Source organism: Alexandromys fortis, unplaced genomic scaffold (genome assembly GCF_014885135.2).
Source record: "Alexandromys fortis isolate MF-2015 unplaced genomic scaffold, M_Fortis_MF-2015_v1.1 scaffold_20, whole genome shotgun sequence".
NCBI lineage: Eukaryota > Metazoa > Chordata > Mammalia > Rodentia > Cricetidae > Alexandromys > Alexandromys fortis.
In genome coordinates, this window is record NW_026067903.1 from 14,261,605 (window position 1) to 14,286,649 (window position 25,045).

The following is a 25,045-nucleotide window of genomic DNA, read 5'->3' on the forward strand; positions in this document are numbered from 1 at the left end:
TAATGACAAACATATTCCTAAGTGGGAATCTGATTGGTTTTCAATGTGATTTCCACCTTCCATAGCTTACCTTCTAGTCACCGGTTACACACACGTGCAAGGTTCACATAGGGTAGGTAGTCTTCATCTACCGGAGGGGGATGATTCGCCCGTCAATTGGAAAGTGAGCACATCCGTGGCAGAACTCAAATCTCCCCACATGTGGTTTTACTGAGTTCGCGCTCCCTGTGTCTCATGCAAGCAAACTGAGTAATATGCTCTTGACAGCTCTTTTGATTACTATAAACTTTTACCCTTATCATGTGTAAGAATGTGAACAGTTTTGAACCTCTTTCACCTTCATGCATATAAACTATTTCTCTCTAAATTTTTGTTGTTATTGCTCACAAAGAAAAGTATATCGTTGTTATACTTTGTTTGTTGAATTGATGATCAGTTTTATTTTTAATTTTAGGATTTATTATTTTAAAATATCAAAAAATACATAGTTATAGGAAATAGGAGTTTATCTCATATCCTGTCTTTTTTTTAAATTTACCATATTGGTAAATGTTATTTTTATTATGATATATCTTGAAAACAGTAAAAACATTAAGAGTAAATCTTGAGTGGTTTAAAATTTAAGAAGTATTTCCATCAATATGAACATCTTTATAAAAACAAATCAATACCTGACCTTGTCATTCTAGGGAATTCTAAATTTTGTGTCATTTTATTAATGGACACGAGACAAGAAGAGGACACATTGACTATTAAATTTAACTCTTTTACAAAATGAGAGCATTTGAGCTTACATTTATTTGTACCATGAAGGAAACTTGATAGTATGACAAGTGACTTACTCTTTATTAATTCACAAATTCTTTTTATTCAGATCCACTAACACATATACACACTAGACCTTTTGCAAATTTCTTGCTCTGACAGTTCTTTTTAATTTGGAAGGTTTATTATTATTATCATTATTATTATTCAGAATATATGGATTATACTTAGATTGGGAAAGTTAAAGAGCAACTGTCAATTCTCTAGTTACTGTCCCAGCTGAATTTCAGCTCTGCATTCCACTCCAGAGTTCTCAACCTCTGTTGATTGAACACCAGCATTTTGCACCTGATAAGTCTGTTTCAAGGAAGCCATACTGCTCTTTTGTGTGCTTACCAGCCTCCCTGGCTTCTACCCACTTAATGCCAGTAGCACTTCTTTTCCTTACAAGCTGATGCAAGCCAAACTGTCTGCGGATATCAGGAAACACTCATGTGGGTAGAGTTACCACCAGCTGATAATCGCTGATCTGCACTGTCGGGAACTAAATCTGTAGAAGTTAGTATAGGTTACAGAATGATTTGGGATCTCTTTCTTAAGGAATGTCATATTCATTTTTTTTCTAGAGTAAAACTCTTGCCCTTAAAATGATTATTTTATATATAATGCAATCGAAATCATATGAACATTTACAGATATTTATTCCAAACCCTGGCAATAATGCTTTGTGTATTCTATATATTTTATTTTCTCTTTTGCTTGTACAAAGTAGAGATATGGCAATATATCTGGTACCAAAGGTCAAGAAGAAAACTTAAAAAAAGAATGAAATTGATGTAAACTAAATGACTTTAATAGTATTATTTTTCAAATTCACTAGATAACTCTCATGAAGTTTTGCATTTTACTGAAAAATAAAAGGTATTATATAACAATTTCACATTAAATTGAAAACTTGATCTTAACATAAATTTTATGAATAATCTTTTTAATATAAATCTTACATTGTCTAAATATGTGCTATAATATTTTGTCAGCTCAATAGTCTCTAAAAGTGACAAACTATTAATAATTTCTTGTTACATAAGACATTAGCAACTTAAATGAAGTGACTGAATCACAAAACCTGAACATATAACAATACAGACTATAAAAATGTCTATATAACATTGATTTTCTGATTCCAGTATCATGATTTAAATAAGCTGCTAAGATTCCTTGTCAGTTTTTGTGGTTCTCAAAGAAAAAAAATTGCCAATTTAGAAGTTTAATGTCTTCTAGCATTGTGCTTTGTACTTTGAGTACTATAGTAATTTGACAAAAGATTATACAATGTATTGAACACTTTACATAGTGGAGAAGGTGCTCATTAGTTTGAAAAGTATGGCAACAAGAAATAAGTGCAAAAATTGACAAAATATGACTAAAAATAAAATATATTTGTATAAATTACTTGGAGAAATCTTATGATTGATGTTTACATAGATGTGCTGCACATATAAACATATTTTAAAAACTATATAACATTTGTGTGTACATCGCTGAATGGAAATATTAGATATTCTGTTATCAGTAGATACTAATTAGCTTTCATTTTTCTCAGATTTTATGAGGTAGGTGAAAAAAATGAGCTTTCCCCTCTTTCTGGTACTTTTTCTAAGTATTGTTTTTTTTTAAAGCTTTTCCAGTGACTTCCACGCACTCAGTCAATGACTTTCAGTGCATTATACTCTAATTGCGCTGCTGTTTTCAACATTTGAACATATTTTCACAACTTTCTGCAGCAAGGCAACAACATAAACAGAAGAAAATGGTATACTTAAACATGAAAGTGTTATTTGGGGGAAATGCTTTGGAGATTTAGCCAGATTATTTCAATTACCATGCAAAATTGTGTGTTACTGTATACTTTGTGATGTTTGAGGTTTATATACTTACACTGTGGCATGAGGAAACATTAACACAGTTTACAAAACTACATAACATTCTTTAAAGACCATAAAAGAGCAGATTTTGAGTACTTTAACCACAAAACTAATAACAGTCTTGTTAATGCACTGGCTAGTTACCTAGATTTCAGCTTTAAGGTAACAACATGAAGAAAATTCTAGAAATATTGCATTTGTTTAGAAGGTACATTTGCTACTTTCTGTTGACTTGTGCGTATCTACTAGTTGGAGGAGAAAACTGAATCTGCTTCTGCCATTTTTTTTGTGGGTCTATACTCCCTACTCTCAGGAGTGACCCCAACAATTTGTGCTTAAGACAGTGTCAGAGTTCTAAGGCTCTGTGTCAAGACAGAAGGTTCTCAAGAGTACATTCTTCCTGGCCTCTCTGTACATGCTTTATGTGTAAGGTAAATAAATACCCTAGGGCTAATAATTAGGATGAGAGCAGTAATTTGACATTCAGAAAAAAATTAATCCTTAAATCCAGAGAACTTCTGTAAACTGTACCAGTATTTCTTACACAGCCTTCAGTACTCATTCAGAAGAAACACATAGTATGTTTCCATTCAGGTTTGAATTATGGAAAATGGGATATTTGAAGCATTGGTATTTCCATGGTTACTTTAATTCTACTTTTCTATAATTTGGTTTTGTTGTTGTTTTGGAACTATAATTAGGAATTTTTCAAGTTTCATCACACTGTCAGAGGAGGGAGATAATCTTCTTGCCCTATGGATTTCAGAAACAGAGTGTGCCTACCTTAACCTGGGGAAGGGGAGGATGCTACCAGAGAAGATCCAGAGGTTCAAATAGCTTCCTACTCAAAAGATGATGAATTTACCTCCAAAATGCTAGATGAGAAAAATATTTTAAATGCTAGTTTAAAAATATATTTTAAAATATATACAACCAATTTTCGGGAATACTATTTTTCTCATTTTCTAACACATAATGTTTCTGCAACTTCATAGGTATTAGAATTAAATTGAAAATTAGCTATTTAAAACAAATTAACTTTGAAAGTTCAGTTCTGGTAAGAGAAAATTAATTTTCCTTATGAAAGAAAGTGATTTTCCATTTAAAGATGTAAAAAAGGAAATAGTTTAAAATTTTTGATTTAACTGTAGAAGAAAAAGCACATCGAATTTTAGTATTTTAATAAATCTAGAAGTTAAATTTAAAAGTTAATTTCTGATTAGAGTTTTATGGAAAGTGAGTTTTCAAAATACCTTCATATCTTATTCATTGATATCTTTTCTTAATTATACAGAAAGAAGTCTGTGACTTTGAGTCTTTTCTTTATGGCTGAAGCTCCTTTGCTTTATTACAGTACATGGAGTTTGGGAGGAATGGTCACCTTGGAGCTTATGCTCGTTTACATGTGGCCGAGGCCAAAGAACACGAACCAGGTCATGCACACCTCCTCAGTATGGAGGGAGGCCCTGTGAAGGCCCGGAGACGCATCACAAGCCCTGTAATATTGCTCTCTGTCCAGGTAAGCATAGTTGGCACTTGTTGACGCTTGCATTGCTGTAGTTCATGTATTGCACTTGGTGGGCGTTCCATATGGAAAACATACAGCTCCTCTGAAGCCTTGCTGAAAAAATGTTTTCTCCAATTACTGTCTCTTTTGTGGATGAAACAGGGTCTTTTTCTTGGTTCCTGTGTTTGTAGTGATATACATCCTCTTGAGTGGTACTGACTTGAGTTCATCTTTTCTGAATTTCTTTATGTGTATACACTAATGTTTTAAAATAAAGGCTTATTTGTACAGAGTTGTCCATTGTGAAGGATGACAAAAAGTTCTCAGGTCTTGAGTTGTTGTTACCTTCAGACATAGGTAGCAAAACTTGTTTTAGAATTGTTTCCCCTCATGTTGTTCTTTACAGCCATTCAGTCAAGGGAGGGAACTTGTCACTGACCATGTAAGAACAACGCTAATATTTTCTGAGAAACATAAGACAGTATAGATAATCTTCTGTTGAGTGTATTATTATCATCTTAACATTTTCTGTTTTCCTAGTACTCCAGTTTTACATCACCTAAAGCTGATAATTCTCCTCATTGTCCCAGAGCCTTTATAATATTATCAAATATTTATTTTCAGTATTATTCAAACATCAAGCAAATAGTGCATCAAGAATAAGAAATTCTGATCTCTGGCTCCAGAGGGTTCAAAGTTTAGGGAATAGTTTCATGTTCATAAATGTTAAAATCCAGGAAGATATAGCCAAAACTGTGAATCACAAATGGCTAACAAAAATGTCAAAAGACAGTGTTTAAAACAAAGATTCCTCCTTTGCTCTTTGGACGGCTTCTTGTTAGAACAGTTCATAAACTACTATGTATGAAAACAACGTGGTGGAACTTCTACTGGGACTTTTCTATAAATGTATTTTCCAACACAGAGCCCGTTCCATCTATTCTCCTAATTATTCAAGCCAGTGTCCTTTGTTATAAGGCAATCCTTTAATGTTCTAGAAATTATTTCACATGATGGAGACCACTAGAAGTCAGAGGGAAGTAGTGGTAAATGGATATAAAATATAATGTTACATGTATGAAATTTTCAAAGAAAGAATAGAAAATATTCTCTAAAAAGAAACAAGATTTTATGTATTTCTGTGTAAAATTTTATGAGTTCCATAAATTTTGGAAGTATGCACCTAAATAGCAATTCAATTATTAATACTAGGGCTCAAAAGTCATAATTTGTTATTTGCAAATCACTCCCAGAAAACCCATGCATGATATCATTTGTTTTCCTTCCGTCTCTAGGTACATACCTCACACAGACACATGCCATTATCTGAACACTTCTCTCTTACGTTTTCAAAGCTTTTCAGAGCTTTTTAGAAATATGCCCCACTTCTGCTTCCCTAAGTAAGCTGTATGGGTCTGATTTGTATATTTAAATTTATATTTTTTTTCCTCTTGTAATTTTCCTTATTGAGTTTGAGTATACCACAACAGATCAAATTCCTACCCTGTATCCCAATTTCCTTACTGTGAACTGGGATTCTTAGAGCTACGGAATTTCAAAATTTTCATTCTGTATCAGAATTTTTTCCCATATGATTTAAAAGTATATAAGATCTATATGGTACAACCACTAGGGAATCTCCTTATAAATATTTGTTTTATAGCTAAACCCTGACACCGCCACTGACTACAAAGCCATCATCAGTACCAATGAGATGCAAGACTTTGTCCAAAAGAATACATACTCCATCTTTTCAAGAAATGAAGAAGATTCACATATAAGTGTGTAAAATGTTGAAGAAAGTACTCTAGTCTCAATAAAATGTTGTGGTTTAGTGGTTGTAAATTTGACCTAACCTTTCTTATATAATCGTGCTGTCCGGGATTTCTTAGACATTATCTTAGGAAATACTGACTTGATAGGAAGTGAACCACTAATAAAGTATGGTTAGAACTACAGTATAGCGCCTTGGCCTGATTTGGAAAAAAAGTGCAAGGACAAAAAAAAAATAGTGAATGATGATTGTTTTTTTCAGTGAAATAATACAAGAAAAGGATTTCAGACCCTTTTAAAACTAATTTTTATTGAGCTTTACATTTTTCTCTGCTCCCCTCCCTGCCTTTCCCCTCCCCACTTCAACCCTCCCCCAAGGTCCCCATTCTCCCAAGTTACTCAGGAGTTCTTGTCTTTTTCTACTTCCCATGTAGATTAGATCTATGTATGGCTCTCTTAGTGTCCTCATTGTTGTCTAAGTTCTCTGGGATTGTTATTTTAAGAAATGTTCCTCAACGTTATACGATACTATAAGTGTGACATATAATGGTAATCAAATAATGAAATATGTTTCACTTATGTATTTTGGTAAACAACCACAAGCAGTTAATATTCCAGCAGATTCTTTCCCTCAGGCAAGGTCCAGTTTCTTTCACATCTTTTGAGGCAGGAAAGCAATCTTCCTGCCATCTAAGTGAAAAGGGAAGAAAGGGGGAAAGTAGTTATGGCATCCCTGCTTTCGTTGTTAGTTGCTGTCTCAGTTTCTTTCCATTGCTGCTGTGGCAGAATACTATGACAAAGTATTAAAGAATAAAGGACAAAGGGTAATTTTGGCTCCCAGTTCAAGGACAGGAAGTCAAGGCACAAGGGATTTAAAGCATCTAGTCAATTGCGTGGAGTCCCGAAGCAGAGTGGAGTCAAGGAATGCTTGGCAGTTCTCGGGTTGCTTTCTTCCCTTTATACAGTCTGATATCCCAAGACGAAAAAAATCATCCTGACAATAATTAAGGTGGGCCTTCCCACATCAATTAATGCAATCAGGTAATCCCGCAGAGGCCTACTCAAAAGCTAACCTTAATCTAAGTAATGATTTGCAGGTATGCTCTAAGGTTTGTCTCCCAGCTGATTGCAGATTCTGTCAGGCTGACAATTAACACCATCACCCTTGCTACATTAATATCTGGTCCGAGAACAGGGGCTGCTGTTGATGGGAGACGTGTAGACGCCTAGAGCAGCAGCAGAAGGGATCAGCTTGTTCAGAGTTATTATGGAAAGCTGCGTGCATAGCCTTAGTGTTTAACTGTCTTTGTGGTCTATCTTTCTTGTCTAAACCAACCTAGAACATAGTCCAGCTTACTTTGCTTTAGTTGCTGTTTCCTCTGAAAATTTAATTGTTGTAAGGAATTGAGCATTTAATCCATGGTGGTGCCAACCGATACCTTTGATTATATAGAATTTCTCTTCAATTTTCTTCTTATTTAAGCGACTTGTTTCCTGGTATTCTTCCAACAAATCACAGTGTATGTATATTCTTTTTATGTGTATACATATATGTGTGTGTCTTTAATATATATGTGTGCATATGTGTATATATATGTATATATATAAATTTCTAAGTCTCGCTCCAATTTCTAGTTATATTTTTTACTTTGTTTCCTTATCTTCCTGTGATATGGTGATGGGATTTTGTACTTTCATAAGGACATATTTAATTTTATGAGTCTTTTTTATTCTTTTACTCTAATTCTTACTCTTTGAGACTTGTCAATGAGACCTTTTAGAGAGAATTAGGAAGGGCTTATTAAGGGATTTAGGCTTGTGTATTAAGTAATTTGGTGAGATCTTACTGCTGTTCTGGGTTGGATGTTAGGGTTATATATGATTGGGTATTACATTAGGTAATGAAAAGGGAAGATTTTCTCTAATTGGTAAAGAAGTACCAGTCATTCGTGTTCGTTGAAAAATGCATATTTTGTACTTTGGGTGGGTTATACTATTATTATAATCTTGTTTTGTACATGGAATTAAACATATCTCACAGTAATATTCTATGGATTGGGTAGCTCCAGGAGTGATAACACAGCCTATCTCCAAGCATAGGTGGGCTGTCAATAATGGTAGGATCTAACTATGTTAAATCCATCTTTCGATGGTCCTTTTATTTGAACTTCTCCTGTGGGCAAAAGCTTCTTATTAGTGGTTTGGGCTTTTATTGACTTTAGCCACATAAATATGTCAGCTGTGATGTACCTTCATTTATTTTGTATACCCAATATGCAAATGATAGAAGTTGATAGCCTCAAAATAAAATCACTTCCTTTGAAATTAAACAGTTCTCATAAAATCTTAAATTTTTAACTCACAACCTCAATTTTAATAGGCATATAATTTGCTTTATTTATAATATTCCCCTATTAGCAGTTGAGAATGAGAGAAACTAGTGGTTCAAAATTACCCTCATTTTTGTTTCTGCTTGGTATTTCTCAATCAGAAATATATTCATGTTGAAAGTACAAATAAAATAATAGATCAAGAGTAGCTAACATGAGAGTGACAGATAGGAGACCAGATTACCTGAAATAGCTCTATATCAAAAATCTATCCCTAAATACATTAGGTATATTCTATATAATAAATATAGCATATATATCTAAATACTTATGTATACACTATATAAAAACAAATTATACAATTAAATATGGTATGAAAGCCAGAACACCTTCAGCTCCAATTCTTAATTATTAATGTTGATTCATACAACTTATTATTGCCTTTACCATTCCTCATTTTTCAAATTTATAAATTGAGCCCAGCATCTATATGACAGGAATGATCTGATGAGTAGAAACACTAAAAAATATAAAAGGAGACAAAGTGGAAGATATTTGACAAGATTTGCATAAGTATAATCCTTTAATATTAGGGTCTTTTGACGGATATAAGTCAAATAAATCCAAGATGTAATATTTGAGCTCTGTAGCCTTATCTTAGAGTCAAAGTCAATCTTCCTCCAGGCATCTACAAATGAGTACCAAATATCTGTGCCTGTCTGTGGGCCTGAAGTGTCCTTCTGCTCTCCTGTTCCAGAAAAGCATCCCTGTGAAGCCAGACCCCCCACAGTGCAGAAGGTCCCCAGGTCTAGGTTCCAGGAACATCTGCATATTTTTACAAATCCTGCTAGGGAGCAAACTCTATACAAAGGATAGTCGCCCCAGAACAACCCTGTTTCAGTGTCCTGCTGACTTAACGTTTTGATCCTCAGCATTCATGAGCTAGTAGCCTGCCTGTCCCTCTGCAGGGAGCCCTTCTGATGACACAGTGAGTCAGGCAATGCTAAGCACTTGTGTGCACTGGGTTCAAAGGTCTGCAGTTCCCTCTGCATGAGGATGTTACCATTTGACACTAATTGCTGCCCCATTAATAGCCTGTTTATTATTTAATTAATTTATATTCATTTCAATATTCTGGTCTCTTTCATGGTGATGAGGTTTATTTTATACCATTTTGGGTTTTAACACTATGCCATGGTCTTTAAGTTCTTATAAAATTTTTCTATCAGTTGTACATTATTTGTATAAGGGTTTTTGTTTTATTACAGCTTTTTTTGTCATTTTAACTCCCTCCCTATCAGACTCACTCTCATATATATGCATCTCCAACTTCTAAAAATAATATTTTATTAGATTCTTCTTTTATTGCACTTCATTTTTAAATAGCAAATAGGAAGCATAGAGTTTTTTTTTTTCTTTTTCTGCTCATTTCCAAGGCAAGAAGTCAGGCTTTTTTCAAACATTTGAGCCTTGTGTTATGAAAGGATCTTTCAGATTTCTGGGTGACTCCTAACTGAATGCAAATCTGAGCTCCCTGGCTTTTCCATCATTAAATCAGACAGCTTTACAACCAGATGCCAGGATTCTTCTGCTCACAAGTGCTCTCTCTGTCCCATTTACTCATTCAGCAATATTCAAATAGAATCACTGCTGAAATAGTTTTGGTGTCCAAAACACATAAGACCTAATGACTGGGTTGTGATCTGCCTTACCTATTCTTTGCCCTTAACTACTCTTGATCTAGATATGAAAATAGATGGAAAACAAAGCAGCTACTAAGATAGCATATAAAATTTAAGAGGAGACAGTTATTATTTCTTCCAGATTGGCTTGGTTATGTCTGGCAGGATGAAGTCCCTATTGCATGCAAGTAGCAGAGATCTAACAATTCAGCCTTTGCCTCTGTAATTCTTCTGGCCCTAGAAAATGGGCTAGTTTGGCCTATTGCTGAAGTGAAGTGTGGCTGTCTCCTGTGACTTTGGTGTGTAAGGAAGCTCATTGCATAGTGCTTACACTGATCCTTCAGACTTTTCCTGTTACAAAACAAAGCCTTATTGTTCTCTGTTCTTATTCACTGTTGTAGAATGACTCCTGAAGCAACAGGAATTTTTAAATTGAAAGACAACATTTATTTAAAAAGTAAAATATTCAAACTAAAGTGCTTGTCATGAAATTGAAAGAACTTGAAAATGACTTTAAAAGAGATGACTCTGACCTGTGTGCACTTCCTAGAATAAATTATGAGGTCTTGTATTTTATGAGCGGAGAAGAGAGGAAAGCATTATAACTTAAATGAAATAATCTTTATGATTGTCACTGACAACACTGTAAAGCATATAAGACTGTCTTATTCCTATCTAAATGCAAACCAGTATCCATCAATACATATTTCCATGTTATTCCTTTCCCCTAATGTCCCTCAACCTCTCATAAAGAACCTCCCAGTTTTAAGATCAACACATTTAGTTTACGTACACACACAAAGTCACCTGATAGGTGTCTTTTTTGTGTCCGGTTTATTTTGCTTAACCTAATGATCCCCAGTTTGATTTGTGTCCATATCCCAGGATTTCAATTGCTTTACTTTAAGTCTCTTGTGGTTATACCACACTTGATTTGTCCATCCATGACTTGATATTTTCCATTTCTTGGCTCCTGGCTCTTTTGGTGCTACTACAATAAACAAAGGATTACAGGTGATTCTTCAATTTTCAAATATTTCTATGGTCATATTCCAATTTTGTTTTTAGAGGAAAATCTACATTTTCCATAATGGATGTACAGATTTGTACTCCCTCTGACAGGGTGTAAAGATACTCTTTCCTCACCATCGTAAGAGCTGTTCTAAATGGGTGGAAAGGGTACTTCATTGTAGTCTTGATCTGGTCTTTTCATACATTTGCCTTCTGTTGAAAAGTGTCTAACTAGAATTCTTGCTTTTTTAAACTTTGTTTGTCTTTTTAATATTTAAATGTTTTTCATTATAGTTTTGATTTGGGCTTTTATTATTCTTTTTCCAAATACATGCTAGACATTTTTCTTCTGTTGAAAAGTGTCTAACTTAGAATGCTTGTTTATTCTAAAATTTTAGTTAGTATTGCCTTTTCAATATTTAAGAAATTCTTTATATATTATGCAAGCTAACTCCCTCTTATGTGTAAAATTTACAAATATTGTTTTGCATTCAGTAGGTTGTTTTCCCTTTCATGATTGTTTATTTTATTGTGCAAAAACTTTGGTTTTATGTAATCTCACTTGTCAAAGTTTTGTTTGGTCTGATTTTTGTCCATATTCAGGAGAATCTCCCCTATGTTTTCTCCTAGTAGTTTCATGCTTTACTTCTAACTTGTGATTCCACTTAAGTTGATTTCTGTAAATGGCAGAGTCTGGTCTCATTCTTCTGTAAGTAGATACTCAGTTTTCCATTATTTCTTTTGGCAACTATGCTCTTTAGATGTAGTTAGAAGCTCTTTGTAGATTCATGAATATACTTTAAGTTGTCTATGTGGTTCTTGACTAGCCTATATTTATACCAATATCATGCTGTTTTGATTATTGCACTCATGTAACACATTTTGTAAACATAGTACAATGCTCCTGCTTGGTGCTTTTTTATCAAAAGTTCTTTGGTTATCTGTGACTTTGGTGGTCCATTGAAACGTTAAAATTTGCCTTTTCTTGTTTTGTGAAAACTGACATTGGGGTATCAGTTACTTGTTATAAAGGAAACTTTATGAGGGAGGAATTTATTTTGCCTCAAAGTTCATAGGTACAGTAGTATATCATAGTGGGAAATTCTTAGTGACAAGCTAGAATTGACTGCTCACAATGCATCCAGAGTCAGGAAACAAGGCAATTAGTGTTCCGCTTGCTTTCTTCTTTGTTATCAGTCTAGAACCTATACTAATGGTTCTACATATAAGGTGGGTCTTCCCACCTGCCATAAGCTGATATAGACAGTTTCTCATAAGCACACCCAGATTTGTATTCTCATGGTGAATCTAAGTCTTACCAGCGTGACTATCAAGATTAAGCATCACAGTTCCACCCCTTATTGATCTGACTTTCAAATATATCTTTATAAAGCTAGAATCTCCCACTTTTAGTTCTTTAAAGAGTTCTCCTCCCTGGTGGCTAAGCATCCAAATAAATGAATGAAGCTATGATGGGGACACTCTATTTAAATTCATAAGAGATTTTAATATTTTTTCTCCTCTAATGCCTCATAATAATTTGAGAAAACTTAGTATTTCTTCAAATGCTTGGTAGAACCCAGCAGTGACATATGGTTCTATTTTAATTTGGTTTGGTTTGGCTTGTTTGTTGTTGCTTTGTTATTCATAAAAGACTTATTAATGATTCAGTCTCATTACTTTTTATTGGTATGTTTAGGTTCTCTATTTCTTCTGATTGTGTCTTGGTATGAAATATGTGATACTTGTTTATCTATTTCTCTAGAACAGGCAACATGTTGCTATATATGGTTGCTCAGAGTATTCTTTAATTGTCCTTTTAATTTCTGAAACGTTATTGTAGTGTCTCCCTTTACAGCCCTGGTTTTATATATTTGAGCCTTGTTTCCACTTTGTCTGGCTTAAGTTTCCCTACTTTGTTTTTCTTTCAAAGAGCCAGGCCTTTATCTTGCTAATATTTTGTGTTGTTTTCCTTCCTTGCTTGTTTTGGTCTGTCATTTCGTTCTGCCAAGATATCTATCATTTCCTTCCTGCTATTAAATAGTTTTTCTCCTTTGTTCACTGTGGTGAGCGGCAGTGTGAAGTGTGATGCTGTTTATTTCAGGAATTCATGCTTTACTTGGTGTGGAAGATGACTTACATAAGAGCTTCCTCTCCTTTCTGCTTTAGCTGTAACAGGCTTTGCCACATTGTGTCTCTGTTTTACAACTGGAGAAATTTATATAATTTACCTATTGATTCAACGTTTGACCTGTTAATACCTTTTCTTACTGATCTGGATTCCAATCTATTTCATTTGGTGTAGGTATGGCTACTCCTGCTTTCTTGGGACCTCACTGTATGGAATATCCTATTGTCTTTCTCCCTTTTAATCTATGCAAAACTTTAGAGGGAAAGTGAGCTGATTGCAAACATGATCTTGAAAAACCGTTTTGAAACTATAGAGACGCCATTTTTTAAATTCAATTTTTAAATTATTTTAGCTGTATGTGTGTACATGGACATATGAACGTGTGTGTGTGTGTGTGTGTGTGTGTGTGTGTGTGTGTGTGCGTCCTCCTGGGGCTGGAGTTGCAAGTGATAGTAAGCTGCATGACATAGATCCTGGGAACCAAACTAGGATGCTCTGCAAGCACAGCTAGCATTCTTCACTGCTGCATCGTTTCTCCACCTGAGGCCCAGTTTTAAACAAGGTTTTATTTAGTGCAATAGTCTCTGCATGAACTTCTAATTCAATATCATAAACATGGAAATTTTTGTTTTGGAACTGTGTTCTCTCACTTGATTGTAAACCGGTCAAACAGCCCAATAAAGGAATCTTCCTTTTCCCTATGTGAATTAGTCAAAGCATCAGTCTGGTTCCTCGTTATTTTTTCTGTCAGCTCACCCTCCAGAGAACCTGCCCAGCCTTGCCTGTACTATAGAACCCCAATTCCTCTCACTTCCAGGGTTCTTGCCCTTGTGTCATCCATCTTTCACAAACAACAAACTATTTCAGTTTTAAATGTAAATTATTTCATGTGCCTATTTGCATATTCTCTCACAGCTACCTATCTTCCTCAGTCTTTGGTGTCCTATGATCTCTGGCTCCCATACATCAGCTGACTCTCTCTTCTACACTTCCTGGTCTCACCATCCCCCTTTATGCCCTGTCTCTCTGCTTTTTCAACCACAGGAGCTTTCAATTACATACAGTCGTTGCCTCCTTTTAGTGATGGGAATCAGCCATTCCTATCTCTTAAGAGACCTGATGGGATTCCCCATAGCGTTGTTCCAATGATCAGTTTCTTTTCATGGCTCCAAGATGGAAGTCTTCCTCATCAATACATGTATACTTTTCATAGCCAAGCACATAAGATCATGAGAGCAGAGCTGGGTCAGTCTTAGTCGACACAGCCCTCTGAAGGTCCAGGGCAACATCATTGTCACCATAGCTCTTCTGGAACCCTTGAGTTAATAGTGCATTATGAGCTTCAAGTTTTTGAAGTTTTTCCATCTTCCTAACTTATCATGGAGCAATTTTCATGACAGAATACCAAGATATGAATCAGAGTTCAGCAGAAATGGTTTTATAATAGAACAAGTCATCGAGATCTATTCAAATTTCTCAGGTTGCAGTGACTCTGCAAGATTCATCTTATCCGTGTGACAAGCTCACAGAATTCATTGAACTGATTCCAGGGAAGGAGAGACATTGCCTGCCTGCTGCTTGTACCAGAGCAGGTCAAGTACAAAACCAGCATGGGTGTTGAAAGGGAATCAATCTCTTTACCACTTCTTTTCCCAGTTAAAGTTCAAATAGCAGAGGTACTCATTTATTTTCTCTAGTGCCAAGAAGAATGTTGTTTTTAGATCAATAGAGACCTGTATCTTAATAAATGACTTTTAGTTTCGAATATCCCAGCAGTTGCCCCTGAATGATAATGTACATTCTCTGTTTGGGATGCTTAAAAGTCAAAAAAGAGAATTTAATTCCTACTTCCCAGAAACTTGTGGCCCATTGTTTCCCATCCAGTAAAAAGGAGACTGCCGGCTCCTAAAATGCTTAGGGGAAGAGGTTCTTAGGACATAGTAATCGAAATTTTAAAATATCAGGACTTTATATGAAACCAAAATCAAACAACAATTGTTCTAATATGACGAGACCTCACTCTGGCACTGAGGAAATCCATGAACGACTGTGGTGTATGTGAACCATTTCTTACCCCTTACTTTTCTGCTTGTATAGTCATGGAGCCAACACACTAACATGATGCACACTGGAATTTTGTAGTGGATTTTGTATTAATTTTTCTTTCTTTTTTTAAATATGCAGTAAGTTACTTTATCAAGTCAATTATTTCAGAATAGTGCAACTAATAGTCAATAAAATGACCTTCTAATTAATAGTACAAAATAAAACAAATAAAAGTCCAGTGATTGATAGATCTTTAATTTCATTATTTTTTGTTATGACTGATTAGGTAACGAAATTTAGTCAAATCTCAAATATGTTGTGTCTTATGAATTTTTTGACAGTGTTTAACCTCAAAATGTCCCTCGTTTCTAATATTAACTCATCCTCATTAAAAACAAAGTCTGGAATGAAAACTACATTCAGCCTGCATGTCAAAGAAAGAGGATACATAGATAATTTATAATGTCCTATTGATTTACTAGAACTTTTGTTTTGTCTGGCAAGTGTACTACATGGCCAGATAAGATTCTATCAGGTACTTTTAATAAAGTGAGACACTAAAATTACAAGAATGGAATGATCAAATTGGCATTTTGTGGTTTTTAATCTCACACAAGGTTTATTAAGTACAGCCAGATATCTGTTCGACAGCCCTATTTAATAGCTACATAAGAGGCTTGAAATTACCTACTCATTCTGTCAGACTCTGGTTTGCCTGGAAGGATTTTCACAGCAATATTAGCTTCTAGTAGAACGTATGATTGATGGTAAATTCCTTTTCAGTCATAATTAAGCTCATTAAGAAGAATGCAGTAACACTGAAAAAAGTAGACCCCATCTATGAGTGCATTTATAGCATTCATATGCTACTTTGTACATTTTCATCGGTTTTGGGTTTAATCCTCTGCAATGTTTTCTAGCATTTGTCAGTGCTGTCTCCTTGTCAAATGAGTCAAGTCACACTGCTCTAGCAATTATCCTTTTTATGAATAAGATCCCGTGAAAACCTGCAAATCTCATATAGCATGTAAAGAACATGCTTGCCTTTCACCTTTGATTTGTTTACATGCATAATGTGAGAATTTTTGAGGTAACTGGGCTTGGTACTTAAACTTTTCATTTCTCTCTTCATCACCAATCTCAGAATCACTTGATTGAATGACAAGTGAATGAAGTTCCAAAGATGGGTCAAATGCAGTCATCTGCATCCCAAACATCAGACACCAGGTCTCTTTACTTACCTTATGTTTTCTCTTCTTTGTTTTCAGATCCTTCCCTTCATTTCTCTGAGCATCACCTCTTGATCTTGTCCTGATTTTTCCAACTCTCTGTCATCCAGGCCTGACCCTCCCTTGTATCTTCCAAATTTGTTTTCCAAATATTTCATTAATCTCTGACCAAAACACTTCAAAGAGTTCTTACTTACCTGAGAACAGTGGTCCAAAATCTTAACCCATTGTCAGGGTTCAGCCTTTATGGGTTCTTATGCTCCAGAGTAGGGGTGTGTGGATTAGAAATGTTAGGCAGAAAAACAAAGATACAAAAGAAAAGAGACACACAGGGAAGAGTCGGGAGGGCAACCCAGTGAATACTGAACCTACTCATGTTAATTTTTCATAAGCTTTATATACCCCAATCCAAAGAGTAGAAGAGAGACAAAAGGCCTTCTTACCAAAATTCAAGGAAGCCAGCAAAGTGATCATCTTCTCAAATACCCAAAGCATCAAGTAGCCACACCCAAAGTCAAAACGTCCTGTCAATAACCTTGAAGCAGCAAGAATAGGCCTGAACTATCTGACCTTTAGTCAAGATGGAAGGAATCTACATCTCTGGTCTCTCACAACCCAGCTGCAAAACTTGACTGCTGCCTATGACCAACTTCTGCCTCTCTCCACTTCAGTCTCTGGATTTCCTTCACTGTACCTTGGGTCTTTTTCTGGAAAATACCCATCTTTATCTGTTAAGGAATTTTGCATGTCCTTTCGCAGACAATACTTATCCTATTCATTTTCTCGTGATCCTCACTGATTAGTTGGAACTTCAATTTGCCAAGGAAAATGTACCAGTCCCCCAGGACCTGTATCTCACAGTCTTTTGAAATTATCTTGTGCAACACACTGCACAGCTTTTTATTTATTTTCCATGTCATTCATTGTTTAGTTTTAAAAGCTGCTTTTCCAAAATATGAGCTGTGTGGTGTATTGGCCACTTTTTCCCCTTGGTCACATTATCTCAAGGTTTTAAATTTTCAATAACTAATTGCCATAGAGATGAAGGTACTAGTTTCTAGTCTTCTTGCTATGGCACATACCTGATAAAATCAAAATAAAAGGAGAGTAGGGTTTACATTCCCAAGGGATACAACCATCAGGCCAGGGAAGGGGTGGAACAAGAACAGGAGTTGCCTCATCTCATTGTATCCAGTCAGGAAACATAACAATGAACATGCTGCTCAGCTCCCCTTCTCCTTTTCAGTCAGTCCAGAATCCCAGGCAACAGCCTGGTGCTAATCACATGAAGTGTGGGTCTTCTCAACTTAACCAAATCTAGGCAATCCTTGTTCATGTTCAGACATGTTGAGATATTTGTGGCCATGACGATTCAAAATCATATCAAGTTGATGACAGCGATTAACCATCATAGTGAAAATGCATCAAATGAAGTAGAAACCAAAAAGGGGGTAATAACGTATTGAGGAGTCTCATGACAAAAAAGCGGGTAATAATGTCTTGAGGAGTCTTATGACAAAAAAGGGGATAATAACGTATTGGGAAGTAGTAATAGGATCTCACGCAGTGTGATCTTGATTACAAACATTTGGAAGCCTTGATTGAGATTGATTCATCTTTCAGGTTAGTGTTACCTTGTGCTCCCCGCGTAGCTTTCCCCACTGGAGCATCTTACGCTGTCTCTCTTTCTGCTTTCGTAGTTGACGGACAGTGGCAGGAATGGAGTTCATGGAGCCACTGCTCGGTGACATGTTCCAATGGAACCCAGCAGAGGAGCCGACAATGCACGGCAGCTGCTCACGGAGGCTCTGAGTGCAGAGGACCATGGGCAGAAAGCAGAGAGTGCTACAACCCCGAATGTACAGGTAAGGCCAATGGCTTTGTGCAAATGACACCTACAAGTCATAAAACCTCAAAGCACCATGCCAGGCAGTCATAAAATGAAAGCTAATTATATATTCATATGTACAAAACCATTACGTTCGTTTATTCTACGGTATACTGCAATAATAAAGTCAGAAAAATCTGGAGATTCTTAAATCGATTATTAGCTGAGTTAATAAAGTTTAGCACTAGGCTTCCAGTTTCTAAAAGTAGGTTTCTTGTGCATCTGAAGTGTCATGCACACCTATGTAATTCTTCGCACCACAAAATGCAGTGTTTGGCCAGTAAGTCCAATATTTGGACAAAGCTTATTCTTGACAGTAGATGAATAAAAATGGAAAGAATCTTAACACCCCCGGATTTACACATTTACTAAACCAGTGCATGCCGCTACTGCTGTTAAGAGAGCCCCATTTCTTTCAGCCAATGGTCAATGGAATCAGTGGGGTCACTGGAGCGGATGTTCCAAGTCCTGTGATGGAGGCTGGGAGAGGAGAGTGAGGACGTGTCAGGGTGCAGCTTTAACAGGACAGCAGTGTGAAGGAACAGGGGAGGAAGTGAGACGGTGCAGTGAGCAGCGGTGCCCAGGTAAGAAGGATCTGGTGTGTGTGTGTGTGTGTGTGTGTGTGTCTGTGTCTGTGTGCGTATGCGCACTTGCAGTTAGGAATGACACGTCTTTGATCTCAAGATTTATACTATTACTTGGCAATATACTTGTTTTAAAAATACTATATGACAACTTCTCCTGATATGTTAGAATAATCCTATTAGTTTTATTTATTGTAAAGTGACATTGAAATACAATGATAGTCAAAAAATAACCACAAAGAAGAATAACCGATTTGAGTATGATTTATATCATTATAATATTTTCTACTATGTAATAAAATTTGCTTATTGAGAAGACGAAAATGTTCTTAAACCTTACTACTTTTTTTAAGCATTAAGCAAATGAAATCAAAAGCTATTGTTTAAATTCATATACTTTCATTTTATGACTGGTTAATGTCTCCTCGATGACCTTAGAAATCTGTATTTACCCATTCTTGTCCAATTTTCAATCATAAAGTTATCACCATGGATAAAATATAAAATGTAATGGCTAACGAAAGTGGTTTGCATGTAAGCACAAACGATAACATGGGGCAGACACTGTCCAGACTATTCATTTCTCGCCAAGTCTCCTTTAGAAAACTAGATTCTTTCCTTAAAATAACTGTGACACACTGAGACACAGATAAGTCAAAATCATGGCTTTAGGTTGATACCGTAGGGCAAACGAACAGAAACATACAAGACAGTGCTAAGTGAAATGAACTCAGAGAATGTGAGTGTCTGCTGGGTTTATCCCATAGGGGTATTGGTTTGGGATGATTGTCATTTGAAGGGATGTAGAATCACGTTGGAGACAAATCTCTGGGCTGGGCATGTCTGTGAGAAGTCATCTAAATTAGGCTAACTTTCTTCTGGTCTGGATAAAAGGGGAAAACAAAGCAAGGCCCAGTTCACCTCCCTCGGCTTCAGGTCTGTGGTCGTGTCCATCTGTGACCAGTTGTCTTAAGCTGTAACCATACTGTGCTCCAAAATAAACTCCTTCTTAGTTTGTTTTTCTCAGAGCATGCTGCTCCAGAGACACGATTATTAGCTATGCAGAAGTTTGGAATAAAGAAGTAGAGTCATTATCGCGATAAAACTAACCTTGCAGTTCTTAGGGTTTGGAACTGGTTAGTGGGAGAAATGCAGGATAGTTTTGAACTGTCAACCAGAAGAACCCTCCAAAGTGTAAACCTAGCCTGAGGCTTTCTGGAGAGAATGTAGAAAGTAGAAGAAGGAGAGAAATGTGCACAGTAGAAGCCTGGCCCATAGGCTTCAGAGGTGAACATGGGCACCATCAAATTGGATAATATTCTGTATGGCTATATGGTCAGTGATCTGGCTGTATTTTACCCGTTGTCTGAGCACTTGAATGAGGTGCAATGTATTAGACAATGTGTTTGTTGGAAGGAACTTCAGACAGGATAGCTTTCAGATTGGGCCAGTGCTCCTGCTTACTGCTCTCATTCAAGCCTACAGGGAGATAGCAAGAAGTAAAGGAGAGGACCAGTGGGTAAAAGTGATTTCTATCCTTGAATTCTATATATGCATACACATATACAAAGCCACACAGAAACATACACAGACATACACATACAATAATAATAATGACGATGATGAAAATTCAACTGAAGCAAGGTGATATAGCCAGAGTCATGCGCTTTGATGATGAAAAGTGTATGGACAAGTTTTAAGCTTCTGGTAAGGAGAATGTAGACAACAGCAGAAGAGTCTGTCACTGATGAAGAGATTAATGCCATTGAAGGGTGACTTGACTGTAGCATAGGTACACCGAGTGCAAGAACTTACCCACCAAAGGCTCCTTCCAGGGGAAAACACAGTTTCACTTGAATGAGAGAACCTAAGCTGAAATGTTACTGCAAGGATTCCTGCTTTTTGAGAGCAGCTGAATTGGGAAGTTTTCTTTGGAGTCAGCTCACAAAAGTTGATGTATATTCCAAAGGACTCAGGTCTCTGGCTTGAGCTGGCAACCTCCACTTGGGAGTATCACTTTGAACTGACCGAGGAAATGGGAAAGATGCAAGACCGGAGCAGTCACAGAGGCTTGCACCGTGAATCCAGAGAGCTGGTAAACCCAGGCAGTATGTCCATCTGATGACTTGCAAAGTGGTCCTGAGAGGCCAGTTCGTGAAGCCCTGAAGGTAAAGTTTATGTTGTAGTGGAGCCCTCTGGTGGTCAGAGATGCCTGAACCATGGGACACCCGGCCAAGAAGGCTGTAGACAGCATGAGCATTTAAAGGAGAGAGGCCAGGATTGTTCCAGGCAGCAGAGCTGGAAGGGCTGGGCTACTTAAGCTCCCCAGATTCCATCTGATTCCATCTGAAGCCCCAGGTAGCAGACGTGGAGTTGCAGGATTTAGTGTCTGCACTTGTGTGTTTGCCTGACCATTCCTTACTATCCCCTCCACTTTCCATTTTGTCCTATGACTACTTCTTTGTGTTAATTCACTTTAAAAGTATGTACTTCGGTAGTTTACAGGAGTTCACAGTTATGTGTTGCCTTGGGTCTCCAATGACGCCTGGACTTGGTCATTTTGAACAGTATCAGGACTGTTTAAAACTCTGAGACCTTTGAAGCTGGCCTGAATGTATTCTGCATTATGAGATGGTCATTAGTCTCTGATGACAGGAACTGGAGGTTATGTCTTGAAAGAGGTGTGTTTCTGTGTCGAGGTGACGAAGGGTAGGTTGGTGGTGACTTGTATCTATCCACCTAACATCAGCCAGAATCACCTCAGTGACAAATCCCCGGTCATGTCTGTGAGAAATTTTCTCGAGTCTATTATTTGGGTTGCGATGATGCACTCTGTCTGCCTGCTCCAATAAAGAGAGGAGAGAGGGCGTGGAGCACAGCCCCCAGTCCCTGCATGCTTCTTGACTGTGGATGTGATGTAATAGCTGCTTCTGACTGCTGCTGCCACGCCTTCCCCTCTATGATGGACTGTACTAAGCTGAAAATCCTCTGTTCCTTAAGGTACCTTTGCCTGGGCAGCGAGACAAGCAACTATGCAAAAAGTTTCCTGTTCTTCTTATTCTGGTCACATAAACTGACCATCTCCATTTAAAAATATAAGTATTCTAAGAGTTACCCAGTAACCAAGATACCATGTTTCTCTATAATTAAAATGTGAAAAGCATTTTCTCTGTTCAATGTTTTTAATCATATCACAAACTAGAGTCTTTTTTCTTATTATTACATTTACTTATATTATTGGAGTGAATACGGAGGCACACGTGGAGGTCAGGGGACAAGCTGAGCCAGCCAGTTCGCTCCTTCCTGCTTCTGGATACTGGGAGGTCATCAGGCAAAGACAGCAGGCGCCTTTTACCCAGAGATCCATCTCTCTGGCCCAGAAACCGAGTTTCCCATTTTGCAGTTTGTCAGCAGGTTTTCTTTTGGCATGAGATCTCAAATTAATTTTGCTAATTCTTCAGGCCATGTGAATTCAGAACGATAAGAGACAAATAGCACACAGAACTCTGCTGCGAAGGGTGCCTAGGCAGATTAACAATGAAATCCCTGCACTGCATGAGAATTAACAGGCTTTAGACAAAAACATTTGTTTTGCCAGAGGAGAAATTTCATTAGAATGGTAGAGCATGATGAAGCAAGACCCTCTTAATACTTGAAGGTACCTAAACCAGTTTTCGCACATGAAGCTGGTTTTAACTGTCCGCAGCTGCATTTCATCTGCATAGGTAAGACAGAAGAGCTGCAATCAGATTTACCGAGATTGCCACCTGCTGTTTGAAAAACATTTTACAGATCGGTTTGGAAAAAGGTTGCATATTTGACTCGTTACGTTTATTTGTTGGGCTTCATGATTTAAGACAGGTCAGTAGATTACCTCATATGACTAAAAGCAATTTTATATGATGTTGTATTTTTTGCTCTTAGCATTTCATTTCTCTCTCCTCAGTAAGGTGATTGGAAACCACTGGCAATGAACTTACAGATCTATAGCTCCCTAGTGAAACCTACTTCTTGAGGCAGCTAAATGGTTTTTAAGATTAGTGCTTTAACAGCAACAAAAATATTCTCATTTACAATGCTGCTGTATCAATTTTTTTGCTATAATTTAACCTGATACCTTGCACAATTTGCCTTGTGAATTAACACATATACCCAACTATTAATTTAAAAACTTGTGTCTCTATTGAGGATAGGATTTTCAACATAATATTTGCTCTATCTATCCACTAACACCTCATATGCAGTCATTTTATCAGACAGTGATATTTAAAAGGATTTATTTTACAAAATAGAACTGACTTCTACACTGAATTCTAAGTCTTAGAATTACACTAACCCTGATTTCCTCATCATGGTCACTATTATTTCTTTTGTGAATAGTGGTCCTAATCCCAGCCAAGATACTGTTTCATATCTACTCATTGACAAAACATACTGGGAAAGTGTTCATATCACTTTAACATTTACTAAGACATTTTTCTGTTTGTCGGTTGTAAAGCTTCAACAAGTATTCTTTTAAAACAGTATTTTTCCCAGTATTATTTTTAATATTTTCATTTCTGATCTTTTTTTTGGGGGGTGGTCCTGTGAAGAACAAGTATTTATGTTAATGTTTCATTTAATTTGAATTCAAAAACAGATTAATTAACCTTGCCCAGAAACCCTCTGTTGTTAAATAGGAGAAATATAACATATGTACATTTTTGTCTAGATAACTAATGGAAACTAAGCATCTAGATTTAACCAAATGCTACTATAGTATCTACAAAACATATTTTAAAATGCCCATCGAGATTAGGGTTTTCCTTTATGGGTTAATAGAGTAGGGCAATGTTAAAACGGCATCATTGACCACAACCCCACCCCAGTAAGATGTTTTCATAAGAAAGGAAAACCATAGAGGCCAAAAAGTAAGAGTACTACTGGTTGGGAACTAGAATCACTCCAGGGGAGATAATTAAGTGTCCCCATTTTTAAATTGGTCCAGCTCACCAAATGATGATTTCATTTGTCTCATCGCGCATCCTCAGGCTCTGATGGGTAAATGGTGAGAAGGTAATAACTCCACTGGCTTTGCCTTCTGTTGCAATGGGAAACATTCACTTCCATCTTTTCCCCCCATTATTCTTGGTCACTCTTCTGAAATCAGATATGACTGACGGACTGGCTAGACGTAAGTTTTTGGCTGCCTGCGGACCATCTTACTAACGTCCATTGTTCTGGAGTCACTAATCACTAATGGGGAATCTATCACTTCCAGAAAGGGATATTCTTAATCCACAAATAAAGTTTCAAGTTTTCTTCTTGGGAAAACAATTGATTTGTCTGGCATGCTGATTGAAGCCTGCTGGCTGAGTGTGCTCGGGAACACGAAATGAAAATGGAGGTATGGGGAGCCAGTGACCAAGGGAGGACAGAAGCAGTTGTGGTATTTTACTCAAGCTCTGCTTGCCAAAGGAGGGCAGCAGTCGCCCTAGTAATGCAAAACAAGTCTTGGACGCTGCAATGTGTTTTTTTTATTTATTTTATTAGCCTCATGCACACTGGCATGCTGTAGATAACAGCACTGCTTGCCTGCCTTCCTCCCCTCTGTCCCCACTTATGAGATGTCATTGGGGCAGAGCGATTTCATTTTGAATTTCTTTTCTTTCAAGTAAGACTGTGTCTGAAGAAAGCATTGAAGAAAGAACTTTACTCTGTGCTTGCATCTTTGCAGAGGACTCCTATCACAGTCGAAGGCATTGCTTTTAAACCTTTGATGACCTTCAAATTCATGCCAACAGTTTGTTGAAGCATGAAGTTGAACTTGTTAAGCCCCCTACAGAGTATCAGAGGCTCTGGTTCAGTAGAGCTTGCGTGGAGTTGAGAATATATATTTTGATGGCAATAAACTGATGATGATGATGATGATGATGATAATGGCTCCAGATCATCTTTCAGACTGCAGTGGCCTACTAAAGTTGAATAATCGTGATTAAATTGTGATTAAAAGGGAACACGGAAATGAAACATAGTCTTTGACTTCAGCTCCATTGGTGAAAGTTGACATAATGCCCAGACTGCAGAGTCCTCTCTAACTCATGCTTCTTCACAAATGAAGAGGGGTACTGTCTGTAATGTATTTATAATACAAATGTAGACAAATCCATTTCCAACTTTTCTGGTGTTAAGTCT

At 36.8% G+C, this 25,045-nt stretch overlaps 1 protein-coding gene across 1 annotated transcript in view; it reads left to right on the forward strand.

The window, feature by feature from the left end:
- Window positions 1-25,045, forward strand: part of Adgrb3 (adhesion G protein-coupled receptor B3) — a 709,539-nt gene that overhangs the window by 259,516 nt on the left and 424,978 nt on the right. Inside the window, exons 4-6 of the mRNA XM_050134810.1 lie at window positions 4,045-4,209; window positions 18,100-18,264; window positions 18,707-18,871. Of these exons, the coding sequence (XP_049990767.1) occupies window positions 4,045-4,209; window positions 18,100-18,264; window positions 18,707-18,871 (495 nt within the window). The remainder of the gene's footprint in view (window positions 1-4,044; window positions 4,210-18,099; window positions 18,265-18,706; window positions 18,872-25,045) is intronic.